Raw genomic sequence first — 16269 nt, forward strand, 5'->3', positions numbered from 1 at the left:
TAAAATTCATAACAACAAGATCACTAAAAGTTATTCAGGCACCCTCCATATTGAAAAAATAAAGTAAATTCGTATCTTCTGCCAAAAGAAATCATTAGATTTAGTGCTCCTCACTGGCTAGCATATATCATTACTCGACTGGCTATGACCAGCGTCACTGACTTGCCAACATCAGCGCATAGTGCAAGAGCCCCCAACACTTTAAGTGCAGAATATTGCAAACAGCTGTAGGCTGAAGAGGATTGAGTTCCAAGTTTCTCTTGGTTGATTAGCTAAAAATGTTTGTGATTGCTCACATTTAACTCCTGAATCAAATTACCACAGTAATAATAAAACTCCCATGTTTTTCTCTGTACAAAAACAGTTTTTAGTAGGAATCCCTACTTTATCATTCACAGAAGCTAACATGTTTGCGCATTTTTTTTGTTTTGTTCTCAATTTACTCAATTTTGTCTGTAGTGTTTGTGGTAGTTGCTTGTCTGTGGTTATTTCATCATCCAATATTCCTTCCCCCACTCCATCATCAGAGTCCATTAATGTGTGGAGATGTTTCCTTAACAGAAGGAGCCTAAGTCAAAAAATTTCTGATCGATAGTGCCCAGGAAAGAAAAAATATGAATAGTTAAAGACAAGAAACATCAGAAGTCCTGAAAATGAAAGTAGCAGTTAAATGCAATGTAATTTCCTATAGGTTTTTTACGTTAAAAATAAAAAAAAAGTAGTATAGGGTATAAAAGTAATGTCTTCTTTCGACGAGGAGCATCTCTAAAATAGTTATGGAGCCAAGAACACTGTAATTTAAATCATCCAATGTTTCAGGTTGGTCTCAGGTGCTGGAGATATTAAGATTACGAAAGATGGAAATGTTCTTTTGCATGACATGGTAAGTTGAGCAGTTACTTCCTGTTCTTTGTCTATGAAATATCAAGCTTTTGCAAATAAAGTGTGATAAAAAATTGAGATATCCCATGTTATAGCAAATACAGCATCCTACAGCGACCCTTATTGCACGTGCATCAACAGCACAAGATGATATGACTGGCGATGGCACTACATCAACAGTACTCATGATTGGAGAACTTCTGAAACAGGCAGATTTATACATAGCTGAGGTATGTGATGGTATCATTTTAATAGTAGTAACTATTGAAGACTGAAATAATTTCCCTATCTCTTGACACCTAATTGATAGAGCATGCACAAAATCTCCCCAAGGGGCTCACCACTCTTCGGTGGGTTCGTGTTTGGCTCCCACGGGGCCCCAACCATTGCAGCCTTGTTTCCCTTCCATGCTGCCTGTCCATCCTGTTGCTATTCCTTTCCACTCCCTTGGGAACAAGTCTGGGATGTTTTTGGAAATGTGTTCTGCATTTTCAGGAGCTGCTATGAGATCAGTCTTTCCACTGCTTTTCATTCCTGTTTCCTTTCTTCATTCCCCCTTTTCCTATCCTTCCTCCGCTTTGGCGTTTAAGGTTCTTCTTTTTCTTCTTCCTCCCTGTGCACTCCTGAAGGCCAGTCCATGCGTCCGACATGCAGCAAGTGACTGGGTAATGAGTAATTCTCAGCTCTAGGTTGACAGGTATGGTTCGCACGTATCCGCAGGTACAAGCCAGGCCCAGGGCTTGGTGATTGCCTGAGCTGCTACCTTCCCAAATTGCCGAATAATCCCTTTTGTCAGGTGTTCGGGAGGCGTGACCTGAGGTGTGAACAATCACATAAGGCAGGTGCGCCACCCTCTGCAGGGGGCCCCAAGTTGGAAGGAGTGTGGTGCCATAACGGGGGATTTTCTCACAGTGAGAAAATTATCTTCTTCACAGTCAATATCTACTAAACGTAAATGGAATGAGGTTAACAATTCAGAGACCACCATGATTCCTCGTACTGAAGACGGTCAGTCCTTTGCGTCAGTAAATCCGTTTATTATTCAGAAAGGTGTTGATGCAGTTGCTGGCCCTGTGAAATGCTGCTCTTGTTTATGCAATGGCACTTTGATTTTGGAACTTAATTCTGATTTCAAGCACAACAACTGCTCACAGCCTTGCTCCACCGCCACTATTCTGTTCATGTCCAGGCCCATTGAACGCTGAATTCTTCTCCTGGTGTTATTTACACTAAGCTGTTCGATGGCCTGATTGAGGCAGAAATCCAAACAAACCTCTCTGATAAGCAGTCCATTGGGTGATAAAAAAGATATATGCTTCCTCAGTGCCCGCAAGCACTGTTTTTATCACTTTTGATAGAGTGGTGGTTCTATCAAAGATCAAAACAGTCATGAAGTTATCACAGTCCGCCTGTACATTCTACACCCGATGCACTGCTACCAGTGTCACTGTTCCCCCTGCGGGTCCGGGGTAAGAATAGGCCCAAGGTATTCCTGCCTGTCGTAAGAGGCGACTAAAAGGAGTTTCAACCGTTTCGGCCTTCTATGTGTTGGTCCCCCTTGGGGTTTGACCTCCATTTTTCAAAATTCTACAGAAGTACGAGCCTTTTGGGGAAGGACACCTTACATGGTGTACCACTGGTCCTAAGTGCACTAAGACCTTGGCACTCAGCATTGCACCGGCGTTGTCACCATACCCATTATTCCTCAAATTGGGCCTAAACGCCTGATGGGTTGTCCAAGTTACGCCCATAGTGCATCTCCGTCTGCACCAGCGATCATGATGGACTTTCCATGGCACCAGAAATCCAGCACGGTAGCCAGCCCGTTGTGGTGGGGTCGTCATGTACCCTCTAGGTTGTAGCCCCCTGACAACACAGGGATCGTACTGCCGATACCTGAGCTGCACCCTCCCCACGTTGGCCAAGGAGTAGATGCCCGTCTCCTTGGGGCATCAGGACTCCCGGCAATGGTCATCCTGCCAGGTGGCCCTTGCTGCGGCTGGGTGGCGCCCGTGGGGAGAGCCCCTGGTCGGAGTGGGTGGTATCGGGGCGGACGTTTCGCACATGAAACGTCAACACGTATCAGGTCGCTCTGCGGCCGAGTCTTCCAAAAGAAAAGGTACCGTTTCTAGTTCTGGTTCTCCTGCCCTTTCCCCCTTGGCCACTCCATGGGAGGAGGGACAGGCCCGCCGGCTTGGGGTGAAGTACTTCCCCCGCTATTTGGTCTGTTCTCGAACAGATGGGGGGACGTTCGCCACCTCCAAGCCCATGTTCTTTGTTCAGCACATTGAGGACGTCTTCGGGGAAATCGAGGCTCTCAGCAAGATGCGATCAGGGTCCGTTCTTATCAAGACCACCTCTGCCACACAGTCGGCAGCACTCCAGGCGTGCGACCGCCTAGGGGACATCCCAGTCTCCATTGTCCCACATCTGGCACTGAATAGGACGCAGGGGGTTATTTTTCATCGTGACCTCCTGCTACAATCTGATGAGGAGCTCAGGGCCAACCTGGAGCGCCGCGGCGTGCATTTCGTCCGGCGAGTCCAGCGCGGCCCCAAAGACCGTCGCATCGACACCGGGGCCTTTATCCTCGCCTTCGAGGGGGACGTTCTCCCGGAGAAGGTAAAGGTGATGTGCTACCGGTGCGACGTGCGACCTTACGTCCCGCCTCCTATGCGCTGTTTTAGGTGTTTGCGCTTTGGGCACATGCCGTCCCGGTGTGAGGCTGAGCCCCTTTGTGGCGACTGTGGATGTCCTCTTCGTGAGGAACATACTTGCACCCCACCCCCTCGGTGCCCTAATTGTCCTGGCGTCCACTCGCCTAGGTCCCCAGACTGCCCCGCCTATCAGAAGGAGAAAAAGATACAAGAAATCAAAACTTTGGATCGGCTCTCTTATTCTGAGGCCAGGAAGAAGTATGACCGCCTTCATCCCGTGTCACTGGCCACTTCGTTTGCCTCAGTTGTGTCCACTCCTTCCGCTGTATCCTCACCTTTATCCTGTCCCCCCTCCGCCTCCTCTGCCCATCAGGGGGCTCTGCCTCCGCCTCCCAAATCCCTCCCTTCCAACTCCTCCTCCCCCGCGGCCCCCACCCCCCCTGCCCCAGGGGCCACCCTTCCTCCTCCTCCTCCCCCCACGCCACCTGAGAAGCGATCCTCTTCTCAGGCGTCCATCGGGGAAACGTTCCGGACCCCAGCTTCCGAGGTCCGGCGTTCCAAAACGGACCCCGCGCGTGAGGACCTTCTTCGGGTCCAGCCCACCATCCCTGTGCCTCCTCGGCCTTCCAAGAAGGCCTCCAAGAAGAAGTCTCTATCCCCCTCTCCACCCCGGCGCGTTTCATCTGACGCTTCATCCGTGAGTCGCTGCTCCCGGCCGTCCTCAGTTTCGCCGGGACGCTCTGCTGCCAGGCGTTCCGCCGGCCTTTTGTCGGCAAATGATGCGGCCCCTCCTACACAATCAGTGACAGCGGCCGCAGCTGGCGACGAGTCGATGGAACCGGATCCGCCTGCCGTCAGTTGTAGCGTTGTCGCCTCGCAACTAGGCCCTCCGCGGCCATCGAGGTGACCAGCTCTTCCCCGTCTCGTTCCCCCAACTTTTTGACTAGCAATGGCGTTGTTTCATTGGAACATAAGAGGTATTCGATCTAATCGGGAGGAATTACAACTGCTCCTCCGCCTGCACTGTCCGCTCGTCCTTGGTCTCCAGGAAACCAAGTTGCGCCCGACTGACCGTATTGCCTTTTCCCACTATACCTCGGAGCGGTATGACCTCGCCCCTGTGGACGGTATCCCAGCTCATGGTGGGGTCATGTTGCTCGTTCGGGACGATGTCTATTACCATCCCATCCCATTGACCACCCCACTCCAAGCAATAGCTATCCGCATTACTCTTTCTGCTTTTACTTTTTCAGTTTGTACCGTCTACACTCCACCGTCATCTGCTGTTAGTCGGGCTGACATGATGCACCTGATCGATCAGCTTCCCCCGCCGTTCTTATTGTTTGGCGACTTCAATGCCCATCATCCCCTTTGGGGCTCTCCTGCATCCTGTCAAAGATGCTCACTCTTGGCGGATGTCTTCAACCATCTCAATCTTGTCTGCCTCAATACCGGCGCCCCGACTTTCCTCTCGGACTCTACTCATACCTACTCCCACTTGGACCTCTCGATCTGTTCTACCACTCTTGCCCGTCGGTTCGAGTGGTATGTCCTTTCTGACACCTATTCGAGCGACCACTTCCCCTGTGTCGTTCGTCTCCTGCACCACACCCCATCCCCACGTCCTTCGCGCTGGAACATACTGAAAGCTGACTGGGGACTTTACTCCTCCCTGGCGACCTTTCCGGACCACGATTTTCCCAGTTGTGACAGTCAGGTCGACTACCTCACGGCTGTTATTATCCATGCTGCCGAACGTTCCATACCTCGTACTACTTCTTCTTCACGTCGCGTTTCCGTCCCCTGGTGGAACGAGGCTTGTAGGGACGCTATCCGTGCTCGACGACGTGCTTTACGCACCTTTCGCCGCCATCCTACGTTGGCGAATTGTATTGAATACAAACGACTCCGAGCGCAATGCCGTAGAGTCATCAAAGACAGCAAAAAAGCTTGCTGGGCCTCTTTCATGAGCTCCTTTACCAATTTTACTCCCTCTTCCGTTGTTTGGGGTAGCCTGCGCCGGCTGTCGGGCATTAAGGCCCACTCCTCAGTACCTGGCCTGACCTCAGGTAATGAGGTCCTTGTTGATCCTGTGGCTGTCTCCAACGCCTTTGGCCGCTTTTTCGCGGAGGTTTCAAGCTCCGCCCATTACCATCCTGCCTTCCTTCCCAGGAAAGAGGCAGACGAGGCTCGGCGACCTTCCTTCCACTCGCTGAATCTGGAAACTTACAATGCCCCCTTTACTATGCGGGAACTCGAACGTGCGCTTGCACTGTCCCGGTCCTCTGCTCCGGGGCCAGATGCCATTCACGTTCAGATGCTGGCACACCTTTCTCCGCCGGGCAAAAGCTTCCTTCTTCGTACCTACAATCGCGTCTGGACCGAAGGTCAGGTCCCCATGCGTTGGCGTGACGCCGTTGTTGTTCCTATACCCAAACCCGGGAAGGATAGACACCTTCCTTCTAGTTACCGCCCCATTTCTCTCACAAGCTGTGTCTGTAAGGTGATGGAGCGCATGGTTAATGCTCGGTTAGTTTGGATTCTTGACTCTCGACGACTACTTACTAATGTCCAATGCGGCTTTCGTCGCCGCCGCTCCGCTGTTGACCACCTTGTGACCTTGTCGACATTCATCATGGACAACTTTTTGCGAAGGCGCCAAACGGTAGCCGTGTTCTTCGACTTGGAGAAGGCTTATGATACCTGTTGGAGAGGAGGTATCCTCCGCACTATGCACAAGTGGGGCCTATGCGGTCGTCTGCCCCTTTTTATTGATTCCTTTTTAACGGATCGAAAGTTTAGGGTACGTGTGGGTTCCGTATTGTCCGACGTCTTCCTCCAGGAGAACGGAGTGCCTCAGGGCTCCGTCTTGAGCGTAGCCCTTTTTGCCATCGCGATCAATCCAATTATGGATTGCATTCCACCTAATGTCTCAGGCTCTCTCTTTGTCGATGACTTCGCGATCTACTGCAGTGCCCAGAGAACATGCCTCCTGGAGCGCTGCCTCCAGCGTTGTCTAGACAGCCTCTACTCATGGAGCGTGGCAAATGGCTTCCGGTTCTCTGAAGAGAAGACGGTTTGTATCAACTTTTGGCGATATAAAGCGTTCCTTCCGCCATCCTTACATCTCGGTCCCGTTGTTCTCCCATTCGTGGACACAACTAAGTTTCTAGGGCTCACGTTGGACCGGAAACTGTGTTGGTCTCCACATGTCTCTTATTTGGCGGCCCGTTGTACACGTTCCCTTAATGTCCTCAGAGTTCCTAGCGGTTCATCTTGGGGAGCGGATCGCACTGTCCTGCTTCGCTTGTATCGGTCCATAGTCCGATCGAAGCTGGATTATGGGAGCTTCGTCTACTCGTCTGCTCGGCCATCCCTCTTACGCCGGCTCAACTCCATCCACCATCGGGGGATACGTCTTGCGACCGCAGCCTTCTACACTAGTCCTGTCGAGAGTCTTTATGCTGAAGCTGCCGAGTTACCATTGACCTACCGGCGCGACATACTGCTGTGTCGGTATGCCTGCCGGCTGTTGTCTATTCCCGAACACCCCTCTTACAAGTCCTTCTTCGCCGATTCTCTCGACCGTCAGTACGGGTTGTATGTGTCTGCCCTGCTGCCCCCCGGAGTCCGCTTCTGTCGCCTGCTTCGACAATTGGATTTTGCCCTCCCTACCACCTTCAGAGAGGGTGTGAGCCCGACACCACCTTGGCTCCAGGCTCCGGTTCGTATTTATCTCGACCTCAGCTCACTCCCGAAGGAGGGTACTCCGGCTGCAGTGTATTGCTCACGGTTTGTCGAACTTCGTGCTCGACTTGCTGGTCACACCTTTATTTACACCGATGGCTCCAAAACTGACGATGGTGTCGGCTGTGCCTTTGTCGTCGGGACCGCCACCTTTAAATACCGGCTCCTTGACCAATGTTCCAGCTTTACGGCCGAGCTTTTTGCTCTCCATCAGGCCACTCAGTATGCCCGCCGCCACCGCCATTCATCGTATGTACTCTGCTCTGACTCACTCAGTGCTCTTCAGAGCCTTGGAGCTCCCTATCCGGTCCATCCCTTGGTTCAACGGATCCAGCAGTCCCTCCATTCTCTCACTGATAATGGTTCTCCTGTCAGCTTTCTGTGGGTCCCCGGACATGTGGGAGTGCCTGGGAATGAGGCTGCGGATGCTGCAGCCAAGGCTGCAGTCCTCCAGCCTCGGCCAGCCTCCCATTGTGTCCCGTCATCTGACGTTTGTGGGGATGTATGTAAGAGGCTTGTGTCCTTGTGGTGGGATGCTTGGTCATCCCTCCAAGGAAACAAGCTCCAGGCAGTAAAACCGCTCCCAACTGCTTGGACAACTTCCTCCCGACCATCTCGGCGCGAGGAGGTCCTTCTGACCAGGTTGCGGATTGGGCATTGCCGGTTTAGCCACCGCTACCTGCTCTCTGGTGACCCAGCCCCGCAGTGCCCTTGTGGTCAGGCATTAACGGTGCGCCATGTTTTATTGTCGTGTCCCCGTTTTAGTCAATTTCATGTTGTCCTGTCCCTGCCATCTACCTTACCGGATGTTTTAGCTGATGACGCTCGAGCAGCTGCTCGTCTTCTGCGTTTTATCACTTTAACTGGCTTGACCAAAGACATTTAACCTTTTTACTTATTTCATCTGCATCTTTGTCAGGTCCTTTTGATGTCCCCCCATCCCCTTGAGTTTTAGCAGGTAAAAAAAAAAAAAAAAAAAAAAAAAAAAAAAAAAAAAAAAAAAAAAAAAAAAAAAAAGTGTCACTGTTAAACACACACTCATACGCCCTGTTGACACCCAGCAAAATGTGTAACCTGTGGTACGGATGCTCACAAGGATGGTAGTCGTCTCCTTCTCCCCGCTGCATCAGCTGCAATGGCAATGATGCCGGCTCCTCCTGAGATTGTCTGGTATATCTTTGCGAACAGGCTGTCCAGGAGATCCTGCTGAAGAAAAAAGTGTCTTAAACGGTCACTCACAAGTTGTTGACTAGTCAGAAACCCTGCATTCTACCATTCGGCACATACAGTGCTGGTCTTGTTTCTTCTCTCTCCACGAAGGTCATGGCCACGCAGTCATGCAGCATCAAATTCAGCACTGCGGTTGTAAAATCACCCATTGTCATAGTAGCATCGCTGACCCCTTGTCCCATCTGTGCAACAAGCCACCAAAGTTTCACCTCACAGGGCAAAGTCACCTGCTACACAACCAGCAGGCTGGAAAGGACAGAAGGAATACTCCCGCAAAGACTTCCTACATTCCTCCAGTCAAGAAACATCTCAGTCTTCCTCTGCAAAGGCCCCAAGAAGTGAAACAAAGGCAAACGGTCTTCTCCTTTGCCAATTCAAATATCCTCTTTGATGGTGTCGCCACATGATATATTCATCCAGCCGACCTCTGTGTCGCCGGTGTGCACTGCCAACAGTTTTTCTGTTCTGAAATCTGCAGACAAGGAGAATATCAATGCCTCTGTAGATTTCATGGAGCAGGATCCTCCAGTCTCTGTGCCTGTAGCAGTGAGTCTTCGAAGGCTGGCACCCATCAATCGACGAGATGGCACCTCTTGATTTTTCCCTCTTCCCCTTTCCTTGTTATGACTCTACTCCAGTGGAACATTCGCAGTTGTTGATCCAATAAAGAGGACTTATGGCTGCTCTGAGAATGACAGCATCTGCTTGTTCTGCTGTACTCCAGGAAACAAAATTGTGTTCTCACGACCACTTCTAGCTCCGCATTTCGTCCACTTTGACATTACCCCCCCTCCCCCGAGGATGTCATTCCGTCTCGTGTAAGAGTTATGCTGAGTTATGCTGCTTATCCGAGATGACATTCATAGTCAAGCCATCTCCCTAACAACCCAGCTTCAAGCTGTTGCAGTCCACATTTTCCTTCCTCACTTGACCTTTTCCTTTCGTAATGTTTACGTCCCTCTGTCATTCGGTGTCACCAGGGCAGACTTCCTCCAGCTTATTGGGGAACTCCATAACCCCTTTCTGCTGCTCAGTGAATTTGATGTGCACCATCTCCTTTGGAGTTCTTCTGGAACCTGTCAGAGAATTGCCCTCTTAGCTGACCTTCATAATCAGCTACCACAACATGGGAGCACCCATGCTCTTTTCAACTCCAGACACACCTATTCCCATTTGGACCTATCCTTCTGCACTGCTGAGCTTGCCCATCATCTCCATCATTCTGACACGTACTTGAGCCACCATTTCCCATGTGCTATCCGATTGCTCGCTCCTGCCTCACCAATGTGCACACGCAAATGGCAGCTTTTTAAAGCTGAGTAGAGGCTTTACTCATCCTTGATTAGCTTCAACGAACCACATTTCCCCAGTTGTTAGGACCAGTTACAAACATTATCCTTACCACCGCAGAATGTTCCATTCCTTGCACTTTATCTTTACCGTGCTGTGTCCTTTGATCGACTGAGTCATGCCGTGACGCGATTCACATGCAGAGACGTGCCCTCCACATATTTAACCATCGTCCTACGATGGCAAACTGCATTTGTTATAAAAAGTTGCATGTACAGTGTCATCATGTCCTTTGCAAAAGTAAAAAGCTAGCTGTATTTTATTTGCTAATTCTTTTAACAGTTCCACTGCCTATTGTCATGTGGGCCAACCTCCGATGGATCTCTGGGATCGAGGTCCATTCCCCAATTTTCAGCCTGACAATAGCAGATGTCATAGTAGATCCTATTGCTATCTCCAACACCTTGGGCCACTGTTTGCTGAGATTTCGAGCTCCTTTCACTGTCATCCTGCTGTCCTCCATTGGAAACGAGTGGAGGCGACTCAGGCGATATCCTTCTCTTCTCAGAATAGTGAGTACTACGATGCCGTCTTTACTAAGAGGGAGCTAGATTGTGCTCTAACTTCATACCGATCCTTCGCCCCAGGGCCGCACGATGTTCACATTCAGATGTTGCAGAAGCTTTCTCTTGCAGGCAAGCACTTTCTCCTTCATACGTACAATCTCATATGGGCAGAGGGCACGTTTCCCAGATGCTGACATGAAGCCACTATCATACCCTTACCTAAGCCCGGTAAGGACAAACACCTTCCTTCTAGTTATTGCCCCATTTCTCTCACTAGCTGTGTTTGCAAGGCGATGGCATGTATAATTCATACCCGGTTGGTATGGTGGCTTGAGTCTCGCAACTTACTACCCACTGCATAGCATGGATTTCGAGCGTGTTGTTCTGTAGTTGACTATCTCGTCACTTTGTCAACCCATGTCGAATAGTTTTTTGCAGAAATATCAGGTTGTGACCGTATTTTTCGATTTGGAGAAAGCCTATGTCACTTGCAGGAGGACTGATATCCTCGGTGCTCTCTACACATGGGGCTTCTGTTGCCACATGGCCCATTTCTTACAGGAATTGCTAAAAGACTAAGATTTCAAGGTACATGTAGGTTCTGCCTTGTCAGACACCTTTGTCCAGGAAAACGGTGTGCGTCAGGGTTCTGTCCAGAGTGTCATCCTCTTTGCTATCACCATTAACTGTATTATGATGTCTCCCGCCAGACATATCCGGCTCCCTTTTCGTTGATGGTTTTGTTAGCTATTGTAGTTCTCCATGAACTTGTCTCCTTGAATGTTGTATTCAGTAGTGTCGGTCATCTTTACTCACGGAGCATCGACAGTGGCTTTTGCTTTTCCACAGACAAAACTGTATGAATTTCTGATGTCACAATTGGTTTCTTGCACTGTCCATATATCTTGGACCTGTTGCTCTTCCGTTCATTGAAACTATGAAATTCTGGGGGCTTACGATCAATAGGAAACTTTCTTAGTCCTCCAGTGTGTCGTACCTGGCTGCCCGCTGTATGTGGTCCCTATATGTCCTATGTGTCCTCAGCAGTACTTTCAGGGGTGCGGATTGGACCACCCTCCTCCATTTGTAATGGTCCCTTGTCCGTTCGAAACTAGGCTATGGATGTTTTATTTATGCATCTGCACCTTAATGCTATCTCAATACAATCAACCATTGTGACATCTGTTTGGCCGCTAGCGCCTTTTATGCTAGCCTGGTTGAGAGTCTGTATGCAGAAGTTGCCGGTCTACCTCTGTCATATTGCTTCTTCCTCCTCAGCAGATACACGTGCTGTTTGTCTGCTATGCCTGGCCACTCATCCTGTACTGCCTCCTTTGATCACCTGTATGAGACCTGTCCCTGTTATCTCCTGGAGTTCGCTTTCAGCCCTTCCTCCAGTAGCTCAACTTCACACAATTTTCCAGTTTCCCGTTGTATATAAACCCATCGCCTCCTTGGCTTCATGTGGCAGCACATGTTCACCTTGGCCTTCATTCGCTTCCTAAGGACACAACTCCATCCATGCCCTATCGCTGTAAGTTTATTGACGTTATCATGGAACTTCATGATAGTACCTTTTTGTACACTGATGGCTCTAGGACTGACTATGATGCTGGGTGTGCCTTTGTCATTAGCACCAACGTTTTTTGGTATCGGCTTCCGGAACACTGCTCAGTATTTACAGCAAAGTTTTTCGCCCGGTATTGGGCTACACAGTACATCCAGACACACCGAATTTCCAATTGCATCATCTGCTCTCACTCTCTGTGCCCTTCAGAGCCTCTGTGCACTGTACACCATCCACCCCTTAGTGCAACAGGTCCAGGAAAGCTGTCACTTGTTCACTCGTGATGGAAGACTGCAGTCCTGGTGCCTCAGTGCGCTAGTTCTTCCATTCCCTCCAATGATCTGTGTTGCCGTCTGTCAGCAGGTGCGGTCACATTGGCATCACCGCTGTACTCCCTTCATGGGAACAAGCTCCAGCAAATTAAGCCTCTCCCGTCGGTTTGGATCATCTCTTGGCCCTCTCGCTGTGAAGAGAGCATTTTAGCTTGATTATTGGGCACTGTTCTTTTAGCCATTGCCATTTGTTAAGTTGTGCTCTCCCATCACTTGGGGCTCCTTGCCCTCAACCTTTGACTGTTCACCATTTCCTGATGGAATGCCCTTTTTCAACCGCTTACATTCCAATTTATGTTCGCCGTCGGAGTTATCGGCCGTTTTAGCATACGATGCATGATCTGTGGACTGCGTTTTACTTTTTATCTGTCATAGCAATATGGCGACGGGCATATAATCTTTAGTTCTGGACCTCTGTTTCCCTATGGTGTATTTTATGGACCTTTCTCCAAGTATCTGTTTTGAGCTGTTCCTTCCGTCGATTTGGCTTAATGTGCAGTCGCTGCTAACTCCTTTTTTTGTCTTCATGTTCTACAATTCTGACATGGGCGCATATGACCCTAATTGTTTTTGTGCCCTGAAACAAAACAAAACATACAAAATATGGACCATTTAAATCTTACCTGGCTCTTGCTTCAGTTAGTCACTCATAACTACTATATTGGGAGGTGCAGTCAAGACACTGAACTCCCATTTGAGAGGAATGAGATTGAAATATCTACTGGTTCATTCAGGTTAGGGTTTAATTTGGCTTCCCTGCATCATTTTATGTGAATGTGAGGTAGGTTTTTTTGAAGTAGACCATGACCAACATATCTTTGTCTGCTATGTCTTTGTATTTTTTTCTCTGTGAACTCAGCATTGACTGGATATTAATTCCTAACCTTCCTTCTTGTCTGCCCCTGGTAGCTGAGTGGTTAGTGCTGCAGAGTGTCAATCCTAAGGGCCCGGGTTCGATTCCCGGCTGGCTTGGAGATTTTCTCCGCTCAGGGACTGCCTGTTGTGTTGTCCTAATCGTCGGTTATTTCATCCCCATCGACGCGCAAGTGGCATCAAATCGAAAGACTTGCACCTGCCAAACCATTTACCTGATGGGAAGCCCTAGTCACATGACATTTACATATATTTACCTTCCTTCATTCCACATCATATAACGTGACACTATCACTGCCCCTTTCGTATCTTATCTATTACATGAAGGTATTTGTTCAACAAGTTACGTGTAAATTGTATATGAGGCAAATTATACGTTGTGGAAGTGGTGAAGAACGTAATATCAGTCATCTTTGACCAGTGACGCTATCAGTAAGGCAACTATCAGCACATCATAATGACTGATGATTTTGACATCATACAATCACAGATATTTTAGCTATGTCTTATGATCCCCTCAATGAAATGGGAACTTTGGGTGAGGATGTTTGTGTTATCACTGTCACCACATACCAAAAAATTGAAAATGCGGACCGTAGTCGAAACAATTGAAGGTTTCAGTATGTACAGAAGTATAACTGAATTAATAATAATAATAATAATAAATTTGTTATTGTTTATTAACATATATTTTAGATTTGCCAACTCGGAGCCAAATTATCACATTCCAACCTGACATTGATCTCTAGCAATGTTTGAGATCTGTACGTCACCACAACTTACATCTTGAGAAAATAGTGTTGATGATGTCACTGATCATAGCAGAAATATTCTATCCTGAACTCCAGTACATCCATATTTTGCTACTTGACATTGGTTGAGATGAGTGTACATTATGCTGAGGAGCATACATTGAACTCTTATAGCTATGCTATTTCAATTACCTTTGACAGCTGTATTGCACAGCCCATTATGATGATTAATTTTAAATGAAGCAGCTTAAAATGTCACCAAGTGATGATTCAAGCCCAAATTAAGGAAACCAATCCCAAACCATCACAGTGCCTCCTCCAGAACATTATTGTGGTCACAAGAAGCTCTGGCAATTACTATTGGCCAGAATCATGTCAGATTTACACACACTAGTCTTGGTGTTACATTACTCTTCAAAATTTTCTTCCATTGCCCCAGAGAGTGTTGTTTACACCCCTCTAAGTGATGTGCTATCATTCATTTGCACAGTGCAGTCTTGGTAGCAATATGACTGTGAAAACTATCCTGTCATTTCTGTCAAAGAATTGGCACTGATAGCCCCCTACCCAAATTGCATGGTCTTCTGCAGGAATTAACAAAAATGTGTGATCAGCAAGACAATACACACTGCCATAAATTTTAAGCCTTGGCTTACAAGTTGGCCACTGGTAGCAGGCAGAGCAGTTTTGAGGCCTTTTTTGTGATAGTTGTGGGTTTAACGAGATTATTGTAACAGAAACATTCTTTGTGTGGAGGCCACTGAACTTAGTATTACGTATCACAGTTACTGTATTTTCGTTTGCCTATTAATGGAACAAATTTTAATAAGCAGGACCAAATGCAGATGAAAAGTTAGTCTCAAAGCTAGTTACTGTTATGAGTGCAGTGGCAGTTCAGTCATTTTAAACAAGCTTGCATGGGATTTTGATGGTATTGCAACAGTAGAGTGTGAATCTGTTGTTTGTGTCAAAGCCTTGAGAATGATGATCCTGAGTTGTAAAATGGTTCTATTGGCACTTGAGACTTCGCCAGTGTGCTACCATCCTTGATAGAAAAATAATTGTCCTATGTGTTTTGATCACAGCTGAACAATAATCCTGAAGTTATGTGCTTATTACTATGAAGTGTTGCTTCAAGTGCATAACACGGCCTGCTCAGGAGTGCCAAACTGCTATTTGTAATTTCACCAAGAACTCTTTCACGAAAACAACTTCAGGAACAATGAGATAGTTAGGCGTACTTGGGGGTTCGTGGGGATAGTTTCTGAAACTTACTATAAGGATCAGCCAGTTGCACATTAGTATACCAGTATGAGACTGGTGCAGTTATCACAGGCGGTGCTGTCACTGACTGAGCTGTCCAGGTATGATTGATGAGCTAGCTCACAGCTTTTATGGGAAAATAGGTGATCTGTAGGAAGAAGAAATCAACCTTTCAGTTCAGAGTGATAGAGTTTGTTGGTGTTTAATAGGAACTGCCCAAGTCACACATTTTCATCTCCACAGAGTCAAACTTTCAGATATATTTAGTGAAGATTACCTTTTTCAAAAGTGAAAACCTTTAATTCATATTGTTCAAGGATAATTTATGCTGATGTGAAAAGTCGTAGAATACCTCTTAATATGTCGGAATTCCTTTTTCACAGTGTTGTGCAGCAATTCAGTCTAGTGTGGACTCAACAAGTCATTTAGAGTCCTCTGCAAAAAAATATTGAGCCACACTGCCTCTCTAGCCATCCATAATTGCGAAAGTCTGTTGGTGCAGGATTTTGTGCACAAAGTGACCTGTCGATTATGTGCCATAAATGTTCGTGGGATACGTGTCGGGCAGTCAGGGAGGCCATATCATCTGCTTGAATTGTTCAAAATGTTCTCCAAACCAGTCGCAAACAGCTGTGGTGCAGTGACATGATGCATTGTCATCCATAAAATTTCTGCCATTGTTTGGGAACATGAAGTCCATGCATGACTGCAAATGACCTCAGAGTAGACAAACATAACCATTCCCAGTCAGGGAACAGTTCAGTTGGACCAAAGGACACAGTTCATACCATGTAAATAGACCCCACAATGTTATGGAGCCACCACCAGCTTGCACAATGCCTTATTGACAGCTTGGGTCTATGGCTTCATGTAGTCCATGCCACACTTGAACCCTGCCATCAGTTCTTACCAACTGAAATTGAGATTTATCTTATGAGGCCGTGGTTTTCCAGTTGTTTGGTCTAAATGCACTGATAACTCGATGCAGATTTTGCTGCTCTGTCATTAAGTGAAGGCCACTGCATTGTCTATGGTGAGTGGTAATGCCTGAATTTTGGTTTTATTTGTACACTCTTGGTGTTGTGGATCTCTGAATATTGAATTCCCTGA

At 47.7% G+C, this 16269-nt stretch overlaps 1 protein-coding gene across 1 annotated transcript in view; it reads left to right on the forward strand.

Moving 5' to 3' along the window:
- Positions 1 to 16269, forward strand: part of LOC124545352 (T-complex protein 1 subunit zeta) — a 68086-nt gene that overhangs the window by 17128 nt on the left and 34689 nt on the right. Inside the window, exons 2-3 of the mRNA XM_047124253.1 lie at positions 820 to 883; positions 978 to 1112. Coding sequence (XP_046980209.1) covers positions 820 to 883; positions 978 to 1112 — 199 coding nt within the window. The remainder of the gene's footprint in view (positions 1 to 819; positions 884 to 977; positions 1113 to 16269) is intronic.

The sequence above is a fragment of the Schistocerca americana genome, chromosome 8 (assembly GCF_021461395.2).
Source record: "Schistocerca americana isolate TAMUIC-IGC-003095 chromosome 8, iqSchAmer2.1, whole genome shotgun sequence".
NCBI lineage: Eukaryota > Metazoa > Arthropoda > Insecta > Orthoptera > Acrididae > Schistocerca > Schistocerca americana.